This window comes from Hemicordylus capensis, chromosome 1, assembly GCF_027244095.1.
Source record: "Hemicordylus capensis ecotype Gifberg chromosome 1, rHemCap1.1.pri, whole genome shotgun sequence".
NCBI lineage: Eukaryota > Metazoa > Chordata > Lepidosauria > Squamata > Cordylidae > Hemicordylus > Hemicordylus capensis.
The window spans coordinates 50,480,490-50,508,095 of record NC_069657.1 but is presented as its reverse complement, the minus strand read 5'-3'; the positions used below and the strand labels follow the sequence as shown (position 1 = coordinate 50,508,095).

The 27,606-nt window shown below is 44.6% G+C and overlaps 1 protein-coding gene across 4 annotated transcripts in view; it reads right to left on the bottom strand.

Moving 5' to 3' along the window:
- SYNDIG1L (synapse differentiation inducing 1 like) overlaps positions 1 to 27,606 on the bottom strand; it is an 86,126-nt gene that overhangs the window by 23,527 nt on the left and 34,993 nt on the right. For all 4 annotated transcript variants that reach the window (XR_008313047.1, XM_053283427.1, XM_053283429.1 and 1 more), the window contains exons 2-3: positions 7,545 to 7,625; positions 4,298 to 4,766 (exon numbers count right to left, since the gene is read on the bottom strand). Coding sequence is in view for 3 of the 4 variants with exons in the window: in XM_053283427.1 (XP_053139402.1) it covers positions 4,298 to 4,714 (417 nt within the window). In the remaining variant the exon portion in view is untranslated. The remainder of the gene's footprint in view (positions 1 to 4,297; positions 4,767 to 7,544; positions 7,626 to 27,606) is intronic.

The window sequence follows — 27,606 nt, the reverse complement described above, 5'->3', positions numbered from 1 at the left end:
TCTGGAGGCGGACACCTTGGTGGCCCCCAGAATCCCCCATGATCCAGGGACATTTATCTCCTCACTCCATTAATCCTACATGCCTGCCCTGAGTTCTACTAGCTCCACCAACCAGTTAACCTGTGTTCATGCACATTCTGTTCAATGTTATTTATTTATTCATTCATTACATTTATATCCTGCTCTTCCTCCGAGGAGCTCAGAGCGGAATACATGGTTATTTTTATCCTCACAACAACCCTGTGAGGTAGGTTAGGCTGAGAGCTACATGACTGGCCCAGAGTCACCCAGTGAGTTTCATGGTTGAATGGGGATTCGAACGCTGGTCTTCCCAGTTCTAGTCCAACACTCTGTCCACTACGCTATTGACTAACATGGGGCAGTTGGAGGGGTGTTGGGGCAGTTGGCCCCTTTGGGTTTCTTTCTAAAGATTTTTGTGAAACTGACATATCTGCGGATCATCCCAAGTCTGCTGGTAGCTCCCACTTGCCCGCAAACACTCTAGTTCTCCCACACATAAGGATTGTAACATTTCCAGCTCTTTTGGAAATAGATATAAGATGGTATCTCTCAAGCAGCAGATGTGCTATTTAGCAAGCTTTGGGGGAAAGGTTCCTTGGTATCACAAGCCTTTTGAGCTGGAGTGGTCCTGCAAACATTTCTAGACCTTAGTGAGATTATTCAGGAGCAAAAGAGTGCATTTCAGCAATTAAAGTACACCAGTTATGCTTTTCCATATATCTGCTGTGCTACCTTACTGTGTCTAAGCTTATTTTAGGTTCAGATGGCAATAATAAAAGCACAAAATTGGGGGGAAATGCAATTTGGCAATGCACTTGTAAATCTAAGCAAATAATCAAGACACAAACTAATCTAGTGGTAATATTAGTGCCACTAATGACAACTCAATATGAACTTTAGAAGGCATCTCAAGGAAGCTGGTGTCCAGATTATATCAACTCAAAGAACCGCCCTGAGCCATTTTTGGAAGGGCAGTATAGAAATCGAATAAACAAACAAACAAATAAATAAAGATTTAAGCTGCTGGTCTCCTTTGGGGAGGAAAGCTGGTCTTGTGGTAGTGAGCATGAATTGTCCCCTTTGCTAAGCAGAGACTGCCTTGGTTTGCATTTGGATGGGTGACTACATTGCCCTTATGGGATGGGGCCATAGCTCAGTGGTAGAGCATCTGTTTGAATGCAGAAGATCCCAGGTTCATTCCCTGGCATCATCTCCAGGTAAGGATGGAAGAGACTCCTGCCTGAAACCTTGATAGGGGTATGTATGAACTAAATGTCGTGATTCGGCTTGAATTCAAATCAAATTCAAGCCGAACTGTGTGCTGCCGAACCGGTTCGGTCGAACTGACGGTCCAGTCTGGTCCGTTTGACCGAACTAGTTTTACTTAAAGGGGAATCTGGTTATGAGGGTCACTGCCAGGCAGTGTAGACCAGGACTGCCCAACTTCGGCCCTCCAGTTCTTTTATTCACTTGGAAGAGAATCCTATTCATGACCATGGAACTTGCTTTCCAACTTGAGTGTGTTCAGGACACAGACATTTGCTATTAAATAACTCCGTGTGAAATAGTAACCCAGAAAGCTACAATGTAGTAATAACAATGATGGTGATGATAATGATAATAATAACCATAGCCACAATTTGAGAACCCCCCACTCACTGCTGTCAGCTCCAGCCCTTGAAGTGAAGCAATTGGCATCCTGCAGATTTTTCTCCTCTCCCAGGGAAAGCTGCGTTTTCTGGCTGTAATATTTCTAGGCCATCTATCACTACCATGGCATTTAAGTAGCATCTTCACCCTACTACTCTTCTTCTCATTATGTATTTTACAGTCTTTTTTCCTCCTCTCTTATCTGACCTCTTTCTTTCCAACTGTACTTTCACATATTCTCTCATTCTTTTTAACAGTTTCAAAGAGAGGGGGAAAGGGATTTGCAATGCGCCTAAAAACAATAGCCTCTTCATTCACTTGGATGTGGGGAAAATTCTACCTGTAGACATTTCTGAATTTAAATGATTCTCATTTCTATTTCAGGCTAAATTCCCATCCCTCTAGTTGAGGATTTGGGATTTCCCTGGGAAATTATTTCCTTTGCATTTTGGTAAAACGGGACCACTTTTCATCTTCAGCAATGAACCTCAATTGCATTAGGATTAAATGGAGACATTACTGCTAAATTGGCTTAGAGAATAAGAGAAAGTTTCTGACTCTGGATGTGAGCCTAAAACATGCTAGTGAAAATTCCTGCATATCTTTCTATAAATATATCTAGCCATTTTTTCTTATCACAGTATATTCCTAGGCCCAGTCCTGGTTTGTTTTGTTTTAACCGGCTGATTATTTTAAAATACTGTAAACTGCTCTAAGGACCCTTGGTGGAAGAAGACAGAGGATAAACATTATTTAAGAACAATGAATGAATAAATAAACCCACAGAAATAAGTGAAGATTTCTCTGGGGCTGGAGAAGTTATTATGCAACATTTACTCAACTAGGCAGAAAAAGCTATTCATTCATTCATTTAACATATTTGTATACTTCCCCAAACTCATGTCTCTGGGTGGTTTACAATAAATACAAATTAAAACAATATTAAAACATTAAAGCAATTTAAAATATAGCACAATATTAAAACTGTTAAAAACGGTAGATCTAATTAAAAGTCTGGGTGAACAAATGTGCCTTAACTGCCTTAACTGCGGAGGAAGTTGGCAGAGATGGGGAGGCTCTTATTTCAGCAAGGAGCACATTCCAAAGTCTTGGGGCAGCAGTGGAGAAGGCTTGTCCCAGACGAGCCGGTGGCAACTGCAGATGAACCTCTCCAGATGATCTCAGTGGTGAAGTAGGCGTTCTCTTAAATACCCAGGGCCTAAGCTGTTTAGGGCTTAGTCCCTGGGTATTTAAGAGAATGTCTTCTTCGCCATGAGGGCTTAGTCCCTGGGTATTTAAGAGAATGTCTTCTTTGCCATGAGCCCCACCACCCATTGAGATCATCTGTTGTAGGTTCATAATCTAAGAAACTAATTTACTTCCTTATTTAGTCTATTTAATATCCCATATCTTCAGTTCTGAAGAACTTCCACAGCTATTAAAATAAATTAAAAACACAGAAATTAAAAAGAATAACACCATTAAAAAGTGAAATATTAAAACAGTAGGACTGGAAAATAATACCGAATTAAAACAAAGCTAAAAGTTTAAAAGAGAGAAAAGGCTTGCGGTGTGTGTGTTGGGGGAGGTTTTTCTTTTCTAAAAGACATAAATAAGTCTTAGTACCAGGAAAGTGCCCCTGGGGAACCATTCCAAAGATGAGGCCTTCACTATTGTCTTGACTAACAAAGTGCTTGTGGAAGAATATTGTGCTAGTGCAAAACTGTGGTACTAGCTACTTGCACAAACTCTGAAGCTTGTGCTTCAGACTAGTGTTGTGCTATCACAAGCATGTTTGTGCAACCAGCAGCCAGAGGCGTTTTTACCCCTGGACTTCCGGGCTGAAGTCCAGGGCCTCCACAAATCCTCTTTAGTCTGTCCCAGGTGGTGTGGTCGCCTGGCCGAGCATGAGGATGCTTAATTTGCAGGGGGGGGGGCCTCCAAAGATCCAGGCTCCAAAATTACCTAGGTGCACCTCTGCCTGCAGCATCCCTCATTTGTTTTAATGGCTCCATCTTCCTGTCTGAGCACAATTCTGGCCGTGCTGAGAATGTGGCGCTGGCCGGATTTTTCTTGTAAACTGGACCACACAGCCCCATTTGTAAGTGAAATAATGCCCCTGTGTCTGATGTCAGATGCAGGAGCATGGCTGGGGTGTGAGGTGCCCCCCCTGAAGTGTGGTGGCCCGAGTTCTTCAAACCCGTTTGCACAATGGAGGCTCCGCCTGTGTCAGCCACCATCTCCAGTCACCACCCACTTCACCTCAAAAGGCGAGGTACCCAGAAAAGGGCCTCAGAAAATTATTTTAATCACTGGGCAGGTTCATGTGGGAGGCAGGGGCGTAACTACTATTAGGCAAGGGGAGGCGGCTGCCTGGGGGCCCCCACACCTTGAGGGGCCCCCCAGAGGAAAGTCACATGTGAAGTGTGTGTGTGTGTGTGTGAGTGTGTGTATCAGTGAGGGGCCCATTTAAAAATTTTGTCTCTGGGCCCACTCCAGCCTTGTTACGCCCCTGGTGGGAGGAGGCATTCCTTTAGATACTCAGGTCCCAAGTAATTTTGGGCTTTAAGCCTTAAAACCAACACTTTGAATTAGGCTCAGAAATGGACCGGCAGCCAGAATTTACCTCATACTCCTGGAATTCCTCCTCTTCTACCTCATAGGACACTGTTTGGATTTTTATGTCATTTTCCATTAGGGATCGCCCTTGTGTTTCCTGGTCATCAGATGCCTCAGTGGGGTGTTCTTTGCTTTCCATGAAAGTTGTCTCACAGCTCTCACCTTTGCTGTCCTTAACTTTGACACTGGTCTCATCCTTCACCAGGATGAAATTTGGGCCATACAATGCTTCGACAGCCAGCTGCAGAGAACTGGCATCCAACAGCTGGTGAGTCCTTGCACTGCCAGAATTTTGGAAGATATAGGAGTACAGTTTGCCTTGGCAATGGTGGCCAGGATAATCCTGGTGGTAAGTGTAACTGCCATGAAGGTGTCCATTGTTTTTGGCCAACAGAGGGTTCTGAAGCTCACTCACACTTTCCATTCTCCTGAAAATCTACGTGAGATGCTTCCGAGACAGATGAATGTCAGAGGTCCTGAAAAACAGAAAAGGTAGAAGGAATGAGGGTACATACGTTGTAGACACCAACTAAGTGGCTCACAACTAGGGATGTGCACAAAACCAGCTGGCCCAGTTCAGTTCGAGGCTGGATCGGCCTCAAACCCAAGAGGGCTAATTCATTCTGGCATGCCCCTCAAACCCCCCCCCCAATTTGGTCCAGTCCGGGGGGGGGGGGTTAGCGAGCTTCATTTCGTAAAAAAATTATGTATTTTTACCTTTTACTCCCCTTGGGGGAGTTCTGGCAGGCAGTGGGGAGGGGGGCCGCGAAGGTTCCCCCTCCCCCTTCTGGCCTTCCTCATACCCCCCTCAGCTGGTTCGGCCGCTCTTCAGCCGGTTTTCAGCCTTCACCCAGCAGCGCGGCGGCCATTATGGAGCCCACACACCTGCACACTTGGCCTCCATGCAGAGGCCAAGTGCACAGGTGCGCGGGCTCCATAATGGCCGCCAGTGAAGGTCGAAAATCAACCAAAGAGCAGCCAAACCAGCCAAGGGGGGTATGAGGAAGGCTGGCAGGGGGAGAAGGAACCTCCACAGACCCCGCCCACCTCAAGAAACGCCCCCGAGAGGAGTAAAAGGTAATTTTTAAAAAATGAAATGAAGCTCACAACCCCCCCGAACATTTGGTGTGTGTGTGTTCAGTCCAAGGTTGGTTCGGTTTGACCCCGAACAGTTGAACATGTTCGACAGCAAACCTGTTTGCACACCCCACTCACAACAATGATTACATCATATCATTCAGTCACTAGGGTTATGTTTGTGCCGATGGGAATCCAGGGAGTTGGACCCATATCAGATATGTTCCAGTGTTTATCTTGAACCATGGGTCTGGTTTATGGGAGAGAGCTGGTCTTGTGGTAGCAAGCATGAATTGTCCCTTTTGCCAAGCAGAATCCACCCTGGATTGCATCTCAATGGGAGATGTGTGAGCACTGTGAGATATTCCCCTTAGGGGATGGGACCATTCTGGGGAGCACTGCTTGCTTGCATGCAGAAGGTTCTGAGTTCCCTCCCTGGCATCTCCAAGATCAGGCTGAGAGATTCCTGCCTGCAGCCTTGGAGAAGCCCAGGGGCAGAGCCACCATTATGCAAAAAGATTCAAAGAACCTGGGCCGCTGCCCCCAGGGGCCATTCCTCATAGCCCCAGACATGCCCCCCCATGTCTGACAACAGACTTTGGGGGCATTATTTTGGTCCCAGATGTGTGGCCCCTTTTGGAAGGGAGATAGGCCTGCGCTGCATTGGCTGTGTGGCCGGAACAGCTCTCCCTGTCTTTAAAGGCAGGGAGATTCGCTCCAGCCCATGCTGCCCAACGCAGTGTGGGCCACTCTCCCTTCCAAACGGGGCCACGTGGCCCCGTTTGGGAGGGAGACCATGCCCCCCCACTCCTGATGTCAGACACGGGGGCGTGGCTAGTTGCCCCCCTGCATCTGACGTCAAGGGGGTTCAGGGGGCTGCGGCGGCCGAACATGGACCGATGACAGCCTCCCTACCGCTCTTGGAGAAGCCACTGCCAATCTGTGTAGACAATACTGAGCTAGATGGACCAATGTTCTGACTCGGTATATGGCAGCTTCCTACTGTATGTTCCTATGACTTGCACTATGGCACTTAAGTAAACTGAGATCTCTAGGTAAACTGGGATCTCTAGGTAAGCCAAGTTTGCTTGGCAACTTGAAATAAGGGCCCAGTTAGCTGCAGAAAGTTAGGTACTAGCTGGGGCTCATGCCTACTTTGGCCCTAAAGCTTCAAACTGACTACTGATTCAGCAGGAAAGAAAGCTGCTCAGGATGACAGACGGTTGATTGGGGCAAAGGAGGAGTTGTGTGTGCTCACAACTCCTCCCAAAGGAAAGCCTTTAAGTTATAGCAGCCTGCTTCGTGCCAGAGCTATAGCTGGAGTTTCTGATGAGAGATGCTTCAGCTAGTTTCATGGCATGCTTGGTAAAATTGGCTTTGGATGTTCTAAAGAAGCATCATGAGTAGAATAAATGCTGATTCCTCTTTCTGAGCTTTTGATGTATTGCTTGAAAAGGAGCTTGCATGGGGTGGGGGGAATACACAAACTGTTCATTCATCCAGAGCCTACTATATGAGTCCCTTTTTGAATCTTACACTGAAAGTAAACACTCCACATTTCGCAGATGGAAATAGAGATGTACTTGTAACTGCCAATTCTCAAACCAAGGATTTCTGTCCCCACCCACTATCACACCATGCTGAAGACTGGATTCCACCTGCTGTGCAGTGCACTGCATTTCTCCTTAGTCTTGTGTATGCATTTTCATGTAGGCAGGGCCAACCTTAGGGGTGGGCAAACTGGACAGTCACCCAGGGCACCTAATTTGAAGGTGGTGCCAAGCTGATAAACTACCCAAAGGGAGCAAGGTGGGGAGGGAGTGAGTTCTGGGGAGGCAGTTGAATCATAAAGAATGAAAACTCTAGCAACTCACATGAAGTGGGGCGGGGAATGAACAAGGCATCCCCAAGAGGCAAAAACAGAACCAATGATTTCTCAGGGACAGAATACAGAAAACAGGGATTGTCCCTGATAAATAGGGATAAATAGGGATAGTTGGAGCCTTTAGGAAAATACAGTAAGAGATAAGTGCAATTTCCTTCTTTAGAACTTTCAGAGCCTCTCTGGGACCACACAAGCCCTAGCTATTTTTGTACCAGTTTCTTGTATTTTATTTTCAATACAATCCTAAGCACATTTTCTCAGAAATAAGTCTCAAGAATTCAGTGGTACTTACTCTCAAGTAGGAGGACTTCACCTCAGTGCTATAGGAAAACTTGACCAGTCGATCATGAAACTGCTGCATGGGACAATAGATCTGCAATGGAATGTATTGAAATCATGATCAAAATACTAAAGATCTGGACTGCGTGTTATATAGTGCTTTGATAAATCAGAATAAAAAGGTTTGTGTGGAAAAGATCTCATCTCAGTCTTTAGAAACAGGAGCACAGCATGCCAGTGCAGGCATGCTGTATTTTGATGGGGAGTGACAGCATTTGGCTGTACTGTTGGGCATGAGAAAATGTATTTCTCTCTCAGCCTGCCAAAATATGGTCTAAAAACCGGCTCTATTTGAATCATCTTGTCAGCCTCATTGTGGTAGGTAGTGAGATCAGACCATGAACCATGTGATAAAATGAGAAGGTCAAAGCCATCATGTTGGTGAGAATGTGTTGAGCATTGCCCTTTCTTCTTGGCAGCCCGAGAAAGAGGAACAGAACCTGATGTAAATTCACCATGCATTCTTTACGCTGGGTCATAACTTCCTACTGAGCTACAGAGAATAACAGATGGCCTGGCACAGTCCTAAGGTTGGCATCCCTTGCAGGAACTCTCCTTGCATTACAAACAAATAGGGCATACATTGAATTACAGCCCGTTCATTTGTGACTGATTCCAGTAAATGGAATATATTTTGCATGCTAAATAACTACTGTAGAGCTTTTCAGCATTTGAACTGAAGCTTACAAGGAGACAGGGGAAGTCACAGGAACAAAGAAAGAAAACGGAAGGAAAGACAGTCTGATATGAACCCATGAAACTACCTTATACCAAGTCAGATCCTTGATTTATCTAGGTCACTACTGTCTGCACTGGCTGGGTTTTATGCAAGGGTCTTTCCCAACACTACTTGGAAAAGCCAGGGATTGAACCTGGCACCTTCTGCATGCAAAGCTGGTGCACTACCACTGAGCTATAGCCCCATCCCAGGTAAGTGACACTTTCAGAAGGTCATATCTATGCAGCTATATCTTTAAAACAAGTGTCCACCTCATACAGAGGCATTCTTACTCCCAGACCACCATGGTCTCCAAGGTCTGGGGGCCCCTCCAAAGACCAGGGGGGGCCCTCCTGATGCCACCCCACACCCACTCCGCCTCTTCCCTGCCTCTGTGCCAAACAGTGGCTTTTCTGTAATTTTAGCTGCCGTGTGCTGGGGTGGGGTGGGTGGGGGGTGAGCCAAGAAGGCCTCTCACTCCCCATGGTGGTGGAGCAGCCACTGGGCAAGACGGACTGGACCAGACGGACAGGCCCAGTGGCTGCTCCACCCGCCACCACCAAGGGGGGAGGCCTGCTTGGCTCACCAGCCTGCCCCCACTCATGGAGGCTAAAATTACAGAAAAGCCACAGTTCGGTGCGGTAGGGCCTCGTGGCAGCAGCAGAAAGAGACCTCACAGCAGTGGCAACGGGGGGAGGCTTGCAACGGTGGCTGTAGTAGCAGTCCGGGTGCCAAAATCAGCTAGGTGCACCACCGACTCCATACCAACAGTGCCCCTATATTACAGAAAACCAACAAGCCACATTATTTGCTGCTACTTCAGATACAATCTAAGTTCTATACTCAATATGTAACATACAGTCAGGACTGGCGGTCTGGAGGCAAGCAGGGCAGGATAGTCCCAGAGCAGCTCAGTCAAAGCTGACTAAAGAGCCAGGCCACAGTCGGCGTTTTCATAGGACTAGGTGAAATGCTGTTCGCCTCTTATATCAGCTGGCCCAGCTGATGTGAGAACTGCAATACTTTCCTGTAGCAGCGGTGATGCAACAGTGCCAGCAGCTTCCTCCCTCCTTGAGCAAGTTGATATACGAGTGCAGAGAGTAAGGTACCTGGGTCTGGATGCTGGAGTGCCTGATTCAAGACCCCTGGTTTTCTACACACAGTGGCTGACATATTGTACGAGAGTATGTCAGCTTAGGAACAATTTGCATATATTGTGCCAAGGCCAAATGTGTGCAAATGGTGTTAAGTGAGAGCAAGCCTACTAGAAGTAATAGGGTTAATCTTGTGTAAGACAATTTGCACAAACTTTGCATTTGCACAATGTTGCATAAGAACATAAGAACAGCCCTGCTGGATCAGGCCCAAGATCTATCTAGTCCGGCATCATGCCCACAGGCAGGAGGTGAGGGCTTCCCCTCACTCCTGCTGTTGCTGCTCTGCAACTGGTATTGAGAGGCATGGTGCCTCTGAGGCTGGAGATGGCCCACAGCCACCAGACTAGTAGCCATTGATAGACCTGTCCTCCATGAATCCGTCTAGGCCCCTTTTAAAGCCAACCAAGCTGGCGGCCATCACCAAATCCCATGGCAAATAATTCCATAGATTAATTATGTGCTGTGTGAAGAAGTACTTCCTCTTGTCGGTCCTAAATTTCCCAACCTTCCGTTTCATGGGGTGACCCCTGGTTCTAGTGTTGTGAGAGAGGGAGAAAAATTTCTCTCTGTCCCCCCTCTCTACTCCATGCATAATTTTATACACCTTGATCATGTCTCCCCATAGTTGCCTCTTTTCCAATGTAGAGAGCCCCAGATGCTGTAGCCTAGCCTCATAACCAAGGTGCTCCAGGCCCCTGATCATCTTGGTTGCCCTCTTCTGCACCTTTTCCAGTGGTACAATATCCTTCTTAAGATACAGTGCCAAACGTTGTATGCAGTACTCCAGATGTGGCCGCACCATAGATCCAAGTTACTAGATTGATGTAATATGCATTATGTCAGCCAGTCCTGTTAGCTGTGTAGTATATGATTGCCTTGTTACCACATGGGATTTTATTTACTGAAGGACTGAAAACACAGAGCATGATGGGAGTTGCTCTGGAAAAAATGGCACAAACCAGTTTTGAACCACCCAACAATTTTCCAGAACATTTAGCCATCCAAAATGCTACCCCTTAGAAACTACAAATCTTGAAACAGAAATGTAAATCTAGCACAGCTGATACATGAAGTCTGCATATTCTACTTCATAAAGATCAACTTGAGTTGATCTTTATCAACTCCATTATCTTCTGCAGGAGCAGAATTGCACTCAGTGATGCTTCTGTATATGTGTTGGGTGTGTGTGTGTGTGTGTTTGTAATACATTGCTAAGCATCATTTGTGTATGGATAGCACATTTTTTGCACTATTTTCAGAAAGAAGAGAAGAGATATGGCTAATTGATCTTTTATAAATGTAAATTTTATTTGGGTAAAACAAGAGATCAAATGTTAAATGAAATCACTTAAATCATGGATATGAACCCCACAATGAATATAAGGGATTTGTGAGGAATGCTGCTTGTTCAAACAAATTTGATATTTTAGCAAAGTCCTCAAGAGCTAGTTTTATGAAAATTTTCTGCCAGCGTTATCTTGAATTGAGATGGATGGGAAATTGTTGCATGAACTGAAGCCTGCCTGAAGGGCTGATAAAGAGCAGCATTCAGAGCTGTCACAAAAGCTTCTTCCAGGCACAGCAGGTTTCAACATTCTGCCAGCTTTTACTGGAGAACTTTCTTAATGGTCTCAATGAAAGAATAAAGCACAAATTAATGAAAATATTGTTCAGATGAAACTATATTACACCATGTAGCACAGAGATTATCTCAATGGCCGAAGAAAATTAAAGCATTACCAGAAGATTTTGATTTGGAACGGGGTAGTTAAAACATAGGGAAACATCAAGCCAAGTCAAACACATGAATTGGAACACTCCGAGGCATTTCTGCACCTGCACCACACTTTACCTCAACACTATCTTTCTTCAAACAGGTAAGGTGCTGAATCACATTAATCCTATTTAGACATTGTATTGTATGCATATACCAGTCTTTGTAAATATGTACATATTTTTATTTGAGTGACTTAGATGTGTTCATTTTGAAAGTGAACCCATGTACAACCCTCCCATGATCTGCAGGGTACAAAAGAGAATTGTATCATAATACATGCACTGAACATAACATGTGAATAACTGTACATGGGTGCAGATCTGTTCATGCATACACTGTACACAGATTGTACATGCATTGAATGTAATGTGTGAGAAAGGCTATTGCTTACCCTACATCTATATCTGGTGGTTCTTCTTTCCCTGCTCCCATTTTTAACTCGCTTTGTTTCCTACTCCATTTGGGTCTCACCAAGATTAACTCAATAAAGACAACAGTGGCTGTTCGTCAATCTCCCCTTCCCTAACCCACACTGAACCTATTCACTTGACACTAGCTGTCTGGCTTACCCCAGGCAGATCATGTCATCTTGAGTGCTGCAAGCTCTGTGGCCCCGGCTGCTCCAGTCCTGGGCAGCCAAGCTCTTCTACCCAGGGCTTTGCCAAGGTAAAACAAACCTATGGTTTGTTCTACCTTGGTAGGTGATCGTGTGCATGATCACCGCGGGGAGCTGGACTCCCTACTGGTCCACCACCATTTTCGGTAGCATGCCGAGTGGGGTGGGGGAGGAGTGGCCAGGCAGCAGGGGCAGCTGCAATAAAAGTAGCTGCTCCGCTGCTCATGCACTGCATTCTGGGTTTGTGGAGGACCCAGCGCAAGTTTCCCCCCTCCTGCCGGCAGGATGCCGATCGCCACCCCAGCACATGTGTGGGCATGCAACAGGCAAAGTTCAGAGCATTTGCTGATAGTCTGGAGGGAGGCAGGTCGGAGCCTGCCTCAACTCCAGCCCTCCAGAGCACAAGATTGAGGGTTGTGTGAACGATCTTTTTGTTTCCCAAAAATATGCCCTTGAGGGTTGCACAACCTCCAGGGACATGTTTTCCAGAGCAACAACGGGCTTCAAAGAGAAGGTGGGATATGAAAATTACCCCTCTCCTATAGTGCCAGCACTGCATTAGTTTGGTTGTCAGTCAGCCAGTGCTGCTATGTACAGAGCTTGTTTCCTTCACCACTAAATACCCACAAAACCCCTCACCATGGGTGGTTTTTTGTTTTTTGTTTTGGTGGAAAGGCTTAAGGCTTAAACCCTCACCATGGGTTTTAAGTGGAAAGGCTTCTGGAGTTGACGATGTTGCTGCTAGGCTGATAAGAATGCCATTAATGCTCCATTTGAAGATTGCAGCCCCTGTATGCAAGCACCCGCACTCAGAAGCAAGAGTGCATCTGCAACACACAGCTTATTTTGGCTGCATGTGTGACAAAGTTAGTCAGAAATACAATAAAATAATAATGTTTCCTATCCCAACAGGGCTCACAAACTGGAAAAAAGAAGGAGAGATATCATCAATAGCCACTGGGATGGATGCTATGCTAGGGTTGAATAGGGACAGTTGCTCTTCCCCTGCTAAATAAAGGAGAGCCACCACTTGAAAGGCACCTCTTTGCACCAAGTTGGCAGGGTTTCCTGGTGATAAGGTCACTTAAAAAATGGGATGTTAGAACAGTTTGCAAATTCACTAGGAAAGCACATGCCTTGCCTGTTGAAGGTCCCAAGATCCCTTGATCGCTGATTCAGAGTTGATCATGATCTGATCATGATCTTTTGATCTCTGGACAGAGTTGTAGTTCAGTGGTACAGCATCTGCTTTGCAGGCAGAAGTTTCCAGGTTCGGTACCTGGTATCTCCAAACAGGGCTGGGAAAGACTCCCACCTGAAACCCTGGAGAGCCTTTGCCAACCAGAGTGGACAATACTGAGCTAGATGGACTGGTGGTCTGAGTTGGTATAAGGCAGCTTTTTATGTACCTGTGATAAAGGTCTTTAGTAGCAAGGCTGGGAAGAATTATCTCTGTCTGAGCTCTTCGAGAGCCATTGCTTAGATGGATAATTGGTCCGACCCTAATATCTGACTGGAATGAATATCAAGAAAGGTAAGGACTTACAGGATGTTCTCCCATATTGAGCTGTATCAGTTTGTGGTGTCATGGCAAAACCCCTGTCACTTAGCGCTGATAAAGCTGAAGTACCAATCAATAAGAAGAACAATCTTGCATTGGCAGGTGGTGGGCTGGAGGTCTCCCAAGCATTTTCCTCCAATAACCACAGCAAGTCTATAGAACAGTGATTCCTCTTTTAGATTGTTCCCTGTGACAGAAATGGATCCACATGGCAATAAACACTCATATGACTGCTACCGCCCTGAGTGCTTTTCTCTTGCAAATTGTGCTATCAAGGGAGGAAGGAGGTCAGAGATTTCAGGTTATTAATTATTATAAGAACACGAAGGTCCCTGTAGAGGCAATTTGCAAACACTTGGCAGAGGCTATCACATAAGGCAGAGGGTATAGCAGGTCTATCTGAGCAGAGAGGCTATTTGAGCAAGGTGGCTAAGCTGGAATGGAAAGGCTAAAGATGACACATCTCTGCCCCAGCGGGAGAGCAAGAGAGGGAATCCCAGCAATGTAGCTGTCACACCATTTCCCTCTGATTTTCTTTACAAGGGGCTTATTAAGGGCTTCAGATGCACTCATTCATCAACCAACCCCTTCAAGCCATGTGATGTCAACACAAGGTGTTCCCATGCATGCGTGGGGTCCCAGAGCATGGTTTGAGTGCACATGATTCAGCTACCTTGCTGAAGGTGGTTAGTCAGTTAACGAAGTCAGTTAGTCAGGCTTATATATGCTTAGTTGGTTACTAAGCAGATATCAGGCAAATTAGTACCTGGATGGGTGACCACCTGGGTGGTTTCCAGACAGTGAACTTTACACTGCAAAAAGTGGTGTAAACTGTGACGTTTCGTGGTGCCGATTTAAAACTAAAGTTGAAATCCGTTGCCTCCTACAACGGGCAAATACAGCTATTTTTTGGCAACGCAGATGCAACATTATAGGGCTGTAATGCAGAAATAAAACATGAAAGAAGGCATCGGAAATGTGAACGGCACCTTGCTGACAGTGCAGGGACTGTGACATCAAGACACAGGCAGTATGGAAGGAGGACACTTAAGGGATACGCCCTGGGAACCCCATGCATGCTGCCTTGAATTCCATGATGGACGAAAGGAGGGATATAAAAGCAATGTTTCCCCCAAAATTTTCAGCTTGGTGCTAAAGCACTGGACTGAGAATTTTAATTTTATTTAGGGCTGGTTTACACATTCAAAAGCAATGTCCAGTATTATTATTTCTTGTTCACACAGTCAGGCAGGTGTTATTGACTGGTTTGTTTCATCCAGACATCGAGTCCTTTCCAAGGACCTGGGTTGGCTGAATTGTGTTATCAATATTGTTCTTGTTGTTATTATAGATATTGTTGCAAAATATAGGCTGTTCCCTATGATGTTGAGGTGGGGGCCACAGAAATCACGACCAGCCAATTACAAAAAGCAACTTTACTGGGAACAGCCTGTATTCTGCGATGGTATCTATAATAACAACAAGAACAATATTGATAACAAAATTCTGACATTCCAGGTCCTTGGAAAGGACTCAATTTCTGGATAAAACAAACCAGTCAATAACACCTGCCTGACTATTATTATTATTATTATTATTATTATTATTATTATTATTATTAATTTGATTTCTATACCACCCTTCCAAAAATGGCTCAGGGTGGTTTATACAGAGAAATAATAAATAAAGAAGATGGTTCCCTGTCCCCAAAGGGCTCACATTCTAAAAAATAACACAATAGACACCAGCAACAGTCACTGGAGGTACTGTGCTGGGGGTGGATAGGGCCAGTTACTCTCCCCCTGCTAAATAAAGAGAATCACCACGGTAAAAGGTGCCTCTTTGCCCAGTTAGCAGGGGATCAGATAGTAGTAGCCAGGAATCTGGGATTCCCAGTAGGGCATGTGCTCCTAAGATCTTGGTTTGGCAGTGTGCCATTCTGACATTTAACTGACATTGGTAATCAAAATTTGAATGTGGGCTGTCAATATCGGTTAAATGTCCATTGGCATGCTGCCAACATAAGAACAGGAGGGTTTTTTGCTTCTCACACAACACGCTCTGTGGGAGCACCCATCTCCCATGAAGCCAAGGTTCCCAGTTATTGGACATTGCTTTTGATTGTGTGAACTACCCCTTAATAAATTTAGATATGGATCCCATCTTTTCCCCCATCATGGAACTCATGAAAGCACTTATGGCATTCTGAGGTAGTCACCCATTCAGGTACTGGTCAGACACAGACCAGTTTAGCTTTACAAGAATTGAAAGGGAGAGGTTCCTGTTCAGCAGCACCCTAAGGTGTAACTTGGATAACAAGGAGCCCAAAACAATGGAGAAGAAATGAGACTTGAGACCCGCTCTGAACAAACAGGTTTCATAAATATGTACAGCAGGGGCGTAACTATAATAGGACAAGGGGAGACAGTTGTCTGGGGGCTCCTGCCTTGGGGGCTCCCAGAGGCAAGTCACATGACTTACTCCCACCAGCCGCACACCCACCCAGGCTTCCTTCAGTTGTCTTCATCCTCTGAAACCAATGTGAGTGTTAAGACCTGGAGCTCCCAGAACAGCATGTCTTTCTCCAGTACCATTAAATGACTTGCATTGTCTATGATTTACAAAACTTAAAAAAAAATTATTTAGGATGATGTTCTATTGTGGCACATAGGTATATATATATGTGTGTATGTACACACACACACACACACACACACACACAATGCTTTTTGTTACTATTCAGCCTCATTTAAGATTTCTTTACTTCATGAGCTGAGCTTCAGTGAGGGGGGTGCATTTGCAAATCTTTTCTTCGGGCCCACTCCAACCTTGCTACGCCCCTGGTGTAGAGAGACTATGCAGTGCAACTACAGCCACACAGCCTCATTATTTAGTGTCTGCAGCAGGAGCTGCAACTGGAAGAGGAGCTCGTAGTGATGTCAAGGTCCCATTAGGTGCTATGCTCAGCTAATTTAAGCCTGGAGGATGCTTCCTGCGTTAATGAGTGACTTTTCCAAACTTGTCAGTCAGTTCTCCATCCCAACATACAGAGACACATGAGACATAAGAGACGAGGAGAAGGAGGAGGAGGAGGAGGAGGAGGAGGAGGAGGAGGAGGAGGAGGAGGAAGATGGGGACTATGAAGGCTCAGGGCATTTGTCTCTTACATTTGCAAAAGCTCATCAATGCTGTGACAAAGTGTGTGCATTCAGAGAACAAAGTTTTTCGGACAGGGACTCTGACCTCCTGTTTGGGTAACAGCTGCAACACTGCTGGCATGCCTGAGATGTAATTTATCCAAAGGAGTGGGGTTCGCTGAGGAGACGACACACATATATACTTTGGCAGAGATAAGACCCAGCATATCACCCATGGATCTGCAAAGCACATTGGACATTTCTCGTGCTAAAGTGTATTTAGTTTAAATTGGGGCTTTATTACGCAGCATCAGGCTTCCGAGATATAAGAAATCAAACTCAATTTAAAGTGAAGCAGCTTTGAAGCAGATGAAATTTGCTAAAAGCAGCCATGATCCATTCTCATTTAAAATCCATCCCCATAACCTGATGGAGGGCATTGGTATTCTCAGCCACAGGGTCAGGCTGTGCAATTTTTGCAGCAAGTACTGGTTCACAGCACAGGAAGGGCTGAACATATAGACTAGGGAGACACTGACATTAAAGATTGATAGGGCTGAACAGTGATGGCAGTCAGGTGAGACAACAGAAATGGACTGATGCCAGTGTCCATCATCTCTTTATGAACCTGGAGTCATTCACTTTCTAGGGTCACACCATGACTAATAATGTCCCCTGTGTGGTAGCACTCCATATCTTGAAGCTGAGGGAGGCATGTTAATCCTCTATCAAAGCAATGAAGTTACAGGTGGTTGAATCTGTAAATGCTTGTCTCAGCGGAGAGTCTTGGATTCCAATTTGACATTTGGCTCACTCACAGCTGGATATAATAGGCCAAGTTAATGGAAGATTAAGTAGCTTTTCTAAGAATCAATCACAAGATAATTGCCCTGTCTAGTAAACATTCAGACCTTCCTTCTGTCCTCCGCTTATGCGCCATATACACCAGAAGTTAGAACAATATATTGATAGAGTGCTCTTTTCCACGTAACTTTGAGCTGCATACAAAGTAACCATTCTTGCACATTCCAAAAGTGATGCTTTGGACATTTCTAGTATGATGTGTGAGAGGGCCTTCTCCATTGTGATACCTAGGATGTGGAACTCTTTGCCCCAGGGGATCCATTTAGGCCCCATCATGTCTAGTATTTTGCCATCACCTGAAGACCTTACTGCTTCAATATAGGCTGTTGGCCTGTAGGTTACCTGAGTTTTACTATGCTTATTTTCTGGCTCTCTATTGTTTATACTTTTCCTGTTCTTTATTTTGGTTATTTTTGCAAATTTTATTAGGATTGCTGTTAATTTGTTTGATCATGCAAGTCCCCTTGAATGATATCTTTGAAAATGGAAAGAACTATTCAATCCATCCATCCATCCATCTTGTCAGAGGTGCACCTAGGTAGTTTTGGAGCCTGGACCTAAAGGCCATTGGAGGTCCTGTCCCGCTGCAAGTTAAGCATCATTTTGAACATGTAGGTTCTTGAGGGCACAAACCACACCACCCAGGACAGACTAAAGAGGATTTTGGGGGGTCCAGGGGTTGTGGAGGCCCTGGACTTTGGCCCTGAAGTCTGGGGTAAGAGTGCCTCTGCATCTTGTGAGGTTCATGGCAAATGAAGAAACTAACAGCATTGTGAAGGCAGCAAGGCAGTAGTTAAAGGAGCAGAACAATTTGCTTTAGCTCCGCTAAACATGGCATGTGCATGCACACATGTGCGCGCGCATGCATGCACGCACGTGTGCACACACACACCCCTTCACTGAAGACTTGACTTCAGAACTACTTATGTAGCCATGACAACAATTTGCCAAACAAAAGGAAGCATATGCTTTTGCTGTTATTTTTGTAGAATGTGTTCCTCCACAGAGTTAAATTTTGTTAATAGTGATACAGTTTTTTCTGGTCAAGTTCACAGGCTGCTCAGTGCTCTCCAAACAATAAGACTGGCCACAGACTGTACCCCCTGGAGTCATTGGTATTATTCTGCTCAATAAGAGCCTAAAACACAAAAGAGAGATTATTGGGTGGCCAGAAACAAAGGAAGGTGAGGCTTCTCTGCCTTTGAAAGCTGCAATAAAGAGGGAACTTTGACAGATGCAGTTTTGTCATGCTGTGCTTTTACCAACATTCCCTCTTCTATCCATTTGCAAAAAGGTCAGGAATCCTATCTTCTTTTGCATCTAGTTGTTTTAGAGAGATCCTGATCATGTCTGATAGGAGGAACATGAGAAACATGAGAAAGATGAGCAAGGAACACCCCACCGCATGCACGCACACACGCATGTACGTGCACACACACACCCCTGTTGCTTTATGGGCAAGATAATTAAGCCTGTTTATTAACCCTCCTCCCCAAGATAAATGTTTCATAGGGCTTTAACAAAAACCCACTTTGTCCAAGATCCCACTTCCAGTTGCTGTCAGAAAAAAGGTTCTCTAACCCAATCCAGAGACTAAAAGAGGCACCACATTAAAGGACAAGAGGATTTCAGAACTGTACCGGGGGAAGGAATTGGTGGCAGCTGTTGTGGGAGCAAGTGATGCCAAGGCAGGATCAGCCCAATATGCGGGGGTGTGAGCTGAGGAGAGTTCAGACAGTCTATGATGGAGGGGAGCTAATTCACCTGTCTGAAGTGACTAGTTCAATAGAGCTAGGAAGGATTGAATATGCCATTTTTTCTTTTCTTCTAACAGCAGTAGCTGCCCCAGCGATGGGTTTCTGTATCTGACAGAGGCTAAATTGCTTTGAGAATTGGGATGCCATGTGCTGATGTTTAGAGGTTCGCTAGTCAAATTGGCCAATTTCCAGATGGAAATCAAATCTTTATTCTCACTGATAAAAATGTTTCTTGGCAGAAGCAAAGTGCTTACTGCCAAGACATCTCTCCTAATGGTGAAAAACCAAAATTAGGTGCAGAACTCTTGCCGAGTCAGATCATAAAGCTTCCTGAAAGCATTGGCTTATAGATGGGACAGCAGCCAAAAAGCTCAGGACCAAAGGCCATCCTCACATTTTCATAGGTCTTCCGGCTATTCTTTTGTCTTTAAATCTTTACACAACAACCTTGCTGGACTTTGCTTTAGGGCTTGTGATGGGCATGGACTTCAGCCAATGATTGCGGGGCGGGGGGAAGAGTGGTGAAATTAGAACACTGAAGCAATGCTGAAGATGCTACCTGCCCTGCAACTTCATCGGCCTCTTTGCCCATTCTTCTCTCCCACATGCTGTGAAGCAAAAGGAGAATCGTGATTGCTGCAGGTGAGGGAGAAGAGTAGATTAAGAGATCTGTGGAGCAGCAAGACAGAAGGTGAAGCAGCTGCATCCTCTCTTGCTGCTTCAGAACATCCGAAGGTAGAGTTCTTTGAGAATGTCAAAAAGCAGGTGGATAGAGGCAATGCTGTTGGGCACTCTATGCTCGAACTTGCAGAAAAACTTTCAACAAAGTTTCTGACTTGTTGAATAAGTTGTCAAGGGGTAAGAGGTCAGTCCCTTTTATGGACTGGTAACTAGTTTAAGCACAGGACATTTTTCAGGGTGGTGAAACCAAAATAGACTGTGAAGAGTTTCAAAAGGATCTCTCTATACTGGGTGAATGGGCAAGAAAATAGCAAATCTGGTTCAGTGTAAGTAAGTGTAAAGTGATACACACTGGAGTAAAAAATCCTACCTTTACCTTCATTCTGAGGGGGACTGTCAGTGACTGGCCAGAAAGGAAATCTTGGAACCATGGTGAAAAACTCAAAGAAAACATTGGGCTACTGTACAGCAGCTATTAAAAGGGCAACTTTCATGCTAGGGATTATTGGGAAAGGGATAAAAAAACAACCCAGCTATTATTATAAAGTCCTTATACAAATCCATGGTGAGGTCACATTTGGAATACTGGCTGACATCCTGACTAATAATGCATTAGGAGGGTCTGCAGGGATGTGGCAGGAGCCCTTGTGCACGCACATACACAAACACTCCAGTCCTCCTGCACATGTGCTGTTGTGCAAGGGGGCTAGATCTTCTGAATGCTGCTTGAGCTCCAGAAGCACTCTGTAAGAGTAGAAACACGTTGCTAGCCCTTGGTGATGTGTTTCTGCGATTACAGGGCATTTCCAGAGTGCAAACAGGACTCAGAAGTATTAGCTCCCTTGCACAACTGTATGTGTGCAGGACTGGGAGAGCTGCAGCAGGACCCTCCTGACACGAGTGCTTCATTAGTTAGGATGCCAGACATTGTTACAACTGTGGTGACCACATCTCTCAAGAACAATATAGAGCTGGGAAAGGTGCAGAAGAAGGCAATCAAAATTACCTGGGGGCTGGAGCAGGAAAGACTACTGTGTTTGGGGTTATTAGGTTTAGAAGAAAGGGAAACAAGATAGGGGTTTCCAAAATTACTAGTAAAATAGGTTTCAGTTTGCAAGCATATTCTTGCAATGCCTTCTGTTGCTGTAACTCTAATCTTTTCCTAGCTCTCAGAGCTCTCATGACCCCTGCTATCTATCACATTTTCTGTGGCATTAATGCATTTCCCTGGGTTTCTGAATTTTTTGATGATGATGATGATGATGATGATGATAGCAATAGCAATAGCACTTACATTTATATACCGCTTTATAGCCGGAGCTCTCTAAGCGGTTTACAATGATTTAGCATATTGCCCCCAACATTCTGGGTACTCATTTTACCGACCTCGGAAGGATGGAAGGCTGAGTCAACCTTGAGCCCCTGGTCAGGATTGAACTTGTAACCTTCTGGTTACAGGGCGGCAGTTTTACCACTGCGCCACCAGGGGCTCATGATGATGATGACGACTGATGATTTTTTGAGTCTGGGTGAAGTCTGGAAGCTATGTTTGTAGCTTGCAAGCATCTTAACCTATCTTTCTGTGACTCTTGACTTTTCCTAGCTCTATGAGGTCTCATGACCCATGCTTTCCAATGGGAGTCCCCACCTGTCCTCCCCACCACCCGGATTTTCTGGAAAGTAATGATTCTTTTCAGGGGGTTGGATTTATTTATCTATCTATCTATCTATCTATCTATCTATCTATCTATCTATCTATTTATTTGTTTATTTAAATTTTTTTGTGGTCTGGGCAAGGTTTGGAACCTACCTGCAAAAATGGCATGTTTCTGTCTTTTGTGGTTTGGTCTGGGAGTTTCATATCAGTGTGTGAGTGAGGCCCAAGCAGCTTAATATTATAGATGCATTATGTGGAGGGAGTGGATAAAGAGACATTTTTCTCCCTCCCTCACAACATTTGAACCAGGGGGCATTCAATTAAACAGACTGAAAGTAGATTTAGGAAAGGCTTCTTCACAGAACATGTACTTCTTCACAGAACATGCAATTAATCTATGCAATTCACTGCTACAAGATGTGGTGATGGCCACTACCTTGATGGCTCTAGAAGGTGGTTATACAAATTCATAGAGGACAAGTCTATTCAGTGCTACTAGTTTTGATGGCTACATGCTACCCCCAGATTCAGAGGCAAGATGCCTCTGAATGCCAGTTGCAGGGGAGCAATGATGGTAGAGGTCCATTTCATTTCCTGCTTGTGGGTATTCTCGAGCACTGATTCGGTTGACACTTCTCCCCCAAAACTGACCCATGTGATTGAAAAAGGGGACGAGCCTAGACCATGCCCATCCTTACATTTTCCTTGCTTGTCCTAACATGATCCTGGTGATATACATTTTAAAATATTAGTTTAAACTAGTATTTAAAAATTTGCAAGAGGGTGGCACCCCTTTCAGATAAATTGCTCCTCCCAACAATAAATGAAAGCACCAGGAGGGAAAGATGCTGAGATGGGTGTGCTGTCTGTGCGTCCCTCTTCTTAACTGCATGGGCTGGTTCAGGGTCGAAAGGTATTATCCAAATCAGTTGAGAGGCATATGGTTGGCCACTGTGGGAAGCAGGATGCTGGATTTCCAGTGGACTTACTCTTGTGTATCATCATTTGTCCAATGTTTTGTTTTTATGCCATTTGTGTATGTTGCACAACTTGTGTACATGCAACATTACTGGGCCGGCATACCCTTATGCCATATGTCAACCAATATCTTTACACAATATTAAATGTTGTCTGGTTGTGCTTCGCCCCCCCCCCCTTTTTTAAATTCTCTTGCCTAGCTGTGTGCTGTCTTTGTTCTATGCATTTTTTGCAGTTTTATTGCAGTTTTGGCTGACATTCAAACTAGTGCTCTGTGGGTGTGCAGAACCCTCAGGAACATATTTTTGTGAAGCACAGTGGGTTTCAGAGGGAAGGAGAGATCAGTGAAAACTTGCCCTTTTCATGCTCATGCAACAACATAGCCCCTGGTGGTGCAGTGGTAAAACTGCCGCCCTGTAACCAGAAGGTTACAAGTTCGATCCTGACCAGGGGCTCAAGGTTGACTCAGCCTTCCATCCTTCCGAGGTCGGTAAAATGAGTACCCAGAATGTTGGGGGCAATATGCTAAATCATTGTGAACCGCTTAGAGAGCTCTGGCTATAGAGCGGTATATAAATGTAAGTGCTATTGCTATTGCTATTGCTATAGCAGTAATCTGGAAACTTGGTATGTTGCTCCCAGAGAGTGCTAGTCAAGATGTTAGCCATGTTTTTACGATTTTAATCCTGGAATTGTAGGCTGCCTAGAATCTCTTGAGAAAGGCAGTGTATAAACGTTTAAAACAAACAGAAAGTAGGAAAAGGTATATTGGAGTCTGACTAAAATGAAATAAGAGCAACACAATGTTTTCTATTACCTGCCTTTCCATCTGTGATCTTATTTATTATTGGACCAAGATCCATAATCTGGTTTACTACTGGACCTTCTACATGTGTCCACTACCAGAAGGACTCTAGTGGTGTTAGTTATAATACACAGTGGGGCTATTTACGCGTGCAGGCAAAACCGGGCTAAGGAAGCCCAGCCCAATTTTGCCAGTGGGAGCCTGCTAATTAGCCCGGGTTTTTGGCATGAGGGCACCCTCAAACAAGGCTTAGTGCTCGTGTGTTGATGCTGTGCGGCTCCGCGTGGCAACTACATGCAAGTAGCCTCCCAGCCAGTGAACGTCCGGGCGAGCGATCCACTCACCCAGCCAGAAGACAAGGATCGTCTGCAGGAGAGGTAAGCATTTTAGGGCTTCCTCCCCTGCAGCATGGATCATTTCTCCCTGATTGTGGGAAAGGGCTCAGTGTTGCGTCACCTTCAGGTTTCCATCTTCTGCTGACCAGAAAGGGACACGAATGGGTCAAGCAACTGAGGTGGAGGGTGGGAAGCAAGCTACTTTTCTGGAGCAGGGTGGATGTGTGATTGCTTCTGTCTTCTGGCACTACCTCTGGGCAGGTAACCTCATACACTGGGGCTCAGGGCCACTGCTATGACTGCTCTATTAAAGAGCTAAAGTTTGAAGAAGAATTTTCCTCCCATACCTCTTCAATGAACCAACAATGACAGCTCTAGGTTTGCCTTGAAGTTGATCCCTGGGCTCAGATGAGTTGTTCCAGAGCAAGAAGGTGGAAGGAGGGCATTTTTCTCACTTCAACATTTCAATCTGCTACTATAGTTGGCCATTTTTTATTTGATAAGTGAAAGCTGGGGACCTTGTAGTGCAAGGGGCTCTGAATGAGGTGGACTTCCAAGATAACAAGGTAGGCACGATCTGAAGATGGAATGGATTATTAGCTCTCAGTAAAAAGACTGAAGCCACGAAGTCAGCAAATCTTTAACCAGAATACAAACAATACATTGCATTACAGAAGAGATACGGATCAACTCCATTTTTGTTTGGTCACTAGATGTCTCTGTTGCTCTATATTTATCCTCCAGCCTGATTCTCAAAGTAGCTCTGGATATGGACCATTTTTGTGTGTGGGAGAGTTGGACTCCGAATCTCCCTGACTCAACCAAATATTGACAGTAGACTATGGAAAACCATCTCCAAAAGTACTCTCTCACTAACTGCCTTGCTTATTAACAATGCAGTTTCTCAATGAATAGTCTCATTGTTGCATGACATAATAAGTGTATAATTATGTAGGGCTTTCTCATTGTGAATCGTCCCAAAGCCTTTTACAGTGTGACAAAGGGAAATACAAAGGCTCGGTATGGACAACCCTTCAAATCATGATCAGCTCGAGAAAATGCCACGTGGGCTTGTACACCTCCCCCTTCCCACTACAGTCAGAAATGGTACAGTCCACTCTTCCACCTAAGGATTCTACCACTTCATTGGTGGGGGTTGGGGGTTGGATGGGGTGTAGACCCAGCCTGATTCTGGGATTTAGCTGGATTGTGAGCTCATCTCAACAAATTTGTCTTTTCTGTGATAACTTGCAGCTGGGGAACAGTCCACAACTACGATGCTATATTCACATGTTTGTTTGCCTGTTTGAATGAGGCTGGATGAGACTTAGTCTGACAACATTAATTTCATGCAATGAGAGAATATGAAACCACAAAGCCATTTAAGGGTGGGGGTGGAGAAGCCAAGGTAAAGGAGCCTGAAACAGAGAGGCAGTGCAGGGAGACAGGATATTCTTGCTGTTCAGACTCCTTAAAAAGTACAGCAGGGGAATGCAGAGGCACTGATGACATTTTAAACATGAACCAATTAAGCACGCAAAACAGCACAGCCCTAGCAAAGGGGCTGTGTGTCATTTATCACTATAAGTGTCACAGACAATAGCTGATGGGCACCAGTGACACTTGTGCAGCCACATTCCAGATGGCAGTCACAACAGCAATGCATGTACCATGTGAGATAAGAGAATCAGGTTTTCTCAGTTACCAAAGGCTGGGTTTTGAGTGCTTAATAGAAATGCAGTGTCCCCACAACAGAAGCACAACCTCAGTGCAAGATTTCTGATGTCCAAAGGAAAACAATCACCTATTTGATGAATAAAAACGAGTAATGCAAAAGTGTGAGTTCATCCCAGGCACCTCCCAATTAAGCCAGGAGGCAGAACGGAGATGCTTATTCAGTATAGTCCTCCTCACTTCTGGATGCCAAGTTTTCACAGGTGGGTGGGGGTGGGGGGAATGAAAGACCCGTTGTGAACAAAAAAACCAAAATGAAAATAAAAATAACCAGCTCTCAACACAGGTAAGAATAATCAAATACTTCTGTATAGCTTGTAACAAAATACAGTGACAAAATACCAAATGAAATTACAAAATGCAATGAAAGAATGAGAAACCAGTATATCCAGGTGTCCAAACATAGTCCGAGATGTCTTCAAAAAGAGAAACAGAAGAGTGCATACAGTACAGGTAATGAGTCCTCAGATCCAGTTGGAGGAGACAATGTATTCAGTAGGATGTTGTAAATACATGTAGTTCAAATCTTGAATCCTGCATATGAAGAAAGCAAGCAACCTGCTCTGTAATGACAGATGATGAGTGGCGATGAGAGACAGGGTACACCAGGGAAAAATCGCAATGAAAGACAGGGCACACCAGGGAAAAATCACAACAACCACCCCGGGATAAGGAGCTGTTTCACCTCTGAACTCTGAGGCTTTAACATGCTTGGAGAAATTTGATTGTATAATAAATGTTTTTCTTTTTTTTTAAATTTAATGTTTTTAAACATTTTATAACAATTTATATTTTGCAACAACATGCCCAAATTGCCCCCCACCTTGCCACCATGCCCCGCCCCCCAAGAAAGAAGAGGAAGGGGAAAGAAAGAAAGAAAAACAGAAGAGGAAAAAAGGAAGAGAAGAAGGGAGAATCACCATTGCACTAGAAGATGTGGATAGGTCAGAAGGATTCTTATTCTAAGAAATGATTAAGAAAGTTATCCCAAATTTCAGACCATTTATCCAATTTATTTACTTTTAAGAGGGCCCATTTTTCATGTGCCGCAAGTTTAAGCAGGTCCTGTACCCAATCCTCGCACCGAGGGGGATTGGGAGATTACCACAGTTTCAATATCAACCTCTTGGCAACTAGCAGGCTCTGCCAAAGCCATTGTTTAGAGCTGTATTTTAGTCCCCAGCTGGTTGGAATAAACCCCAACACTGCATTTGATCCTTCAGTGCAAGAGATGAATCCAGCACTAAGTTAATTCGCATAGTGACCTCTCTCCAGAAGCCTTGTGCTATGGAACATTCTCAGAACATATGTGTTAAATTGGCCTGTGGATTATTGCATCTCCAACAGATACTATTTGAGGACATTTTTAATCGCATAAGGTATAGAGTCCAGTAGGCCCTGAAAATAATCTTCTGCTGGATGAGGCGCAATTTAAGATCCAATGTACTGCATTGAACACTACTTAAAATATTTTGCCATTTTCTACTGTTGTCCTGTGTTAATGGGAACCCGCCCCTGATGAAGCCTAGGGCGAAACAGCTCCTTATCCCGAGGTAGCTGTCGTGATTTCCCCCTGATGTGCCCTGTCTTTCATTGCGATTTTTCCCTGGTGTGCCCTGTCTCTCATCGCCACTCATCATCTGTCATTACAGAGCAGGTTGCTTGCTTTCTTCATATGCAGGATTCAAGATTTGAACTACATGTATTTACAACATCCTACTGAATACATTGTCTCCTCCAACTGGATCTGAGGACTCATTACCTGTACTGTATGCACTCTTCTGTTTCTCTTTTTGAAGACATCTCGGACTATGTTTGGACACCTGGATATACTGGTTTCTCATTCTTTCATTGCATTTTGTAATTTCATTTGGTATTTTGTCACTGTATTTTGTTACATGCTATACAGAAGTGTTTGATTATTCTTATCTGTGTTGAGAGCTGGTTATTTTTATTTTTATTTTGGTTTTTTGTTCACAGGTCTTTCATTTCCCCCCCTCCTCCATTCCATGGACCCTAGGTTTTTCCCTAAGTTTTCACAGGCACCACCACCTCTTTGTAAGCCAGGCCTGCACAATTTGTGACTCACTAAGCTAAAGGCAGTCCAGCAAATTGAACAAGCTCTTAACAAACCTCTTCTTTTAGTCGACGACTAGAACTGTGAAAACAGGGAGTTTGTCAAGCCCAAGGCAGCCACAATGCATGACTGGCAAACTGCCTTCAGCTTAGCGGCTCATG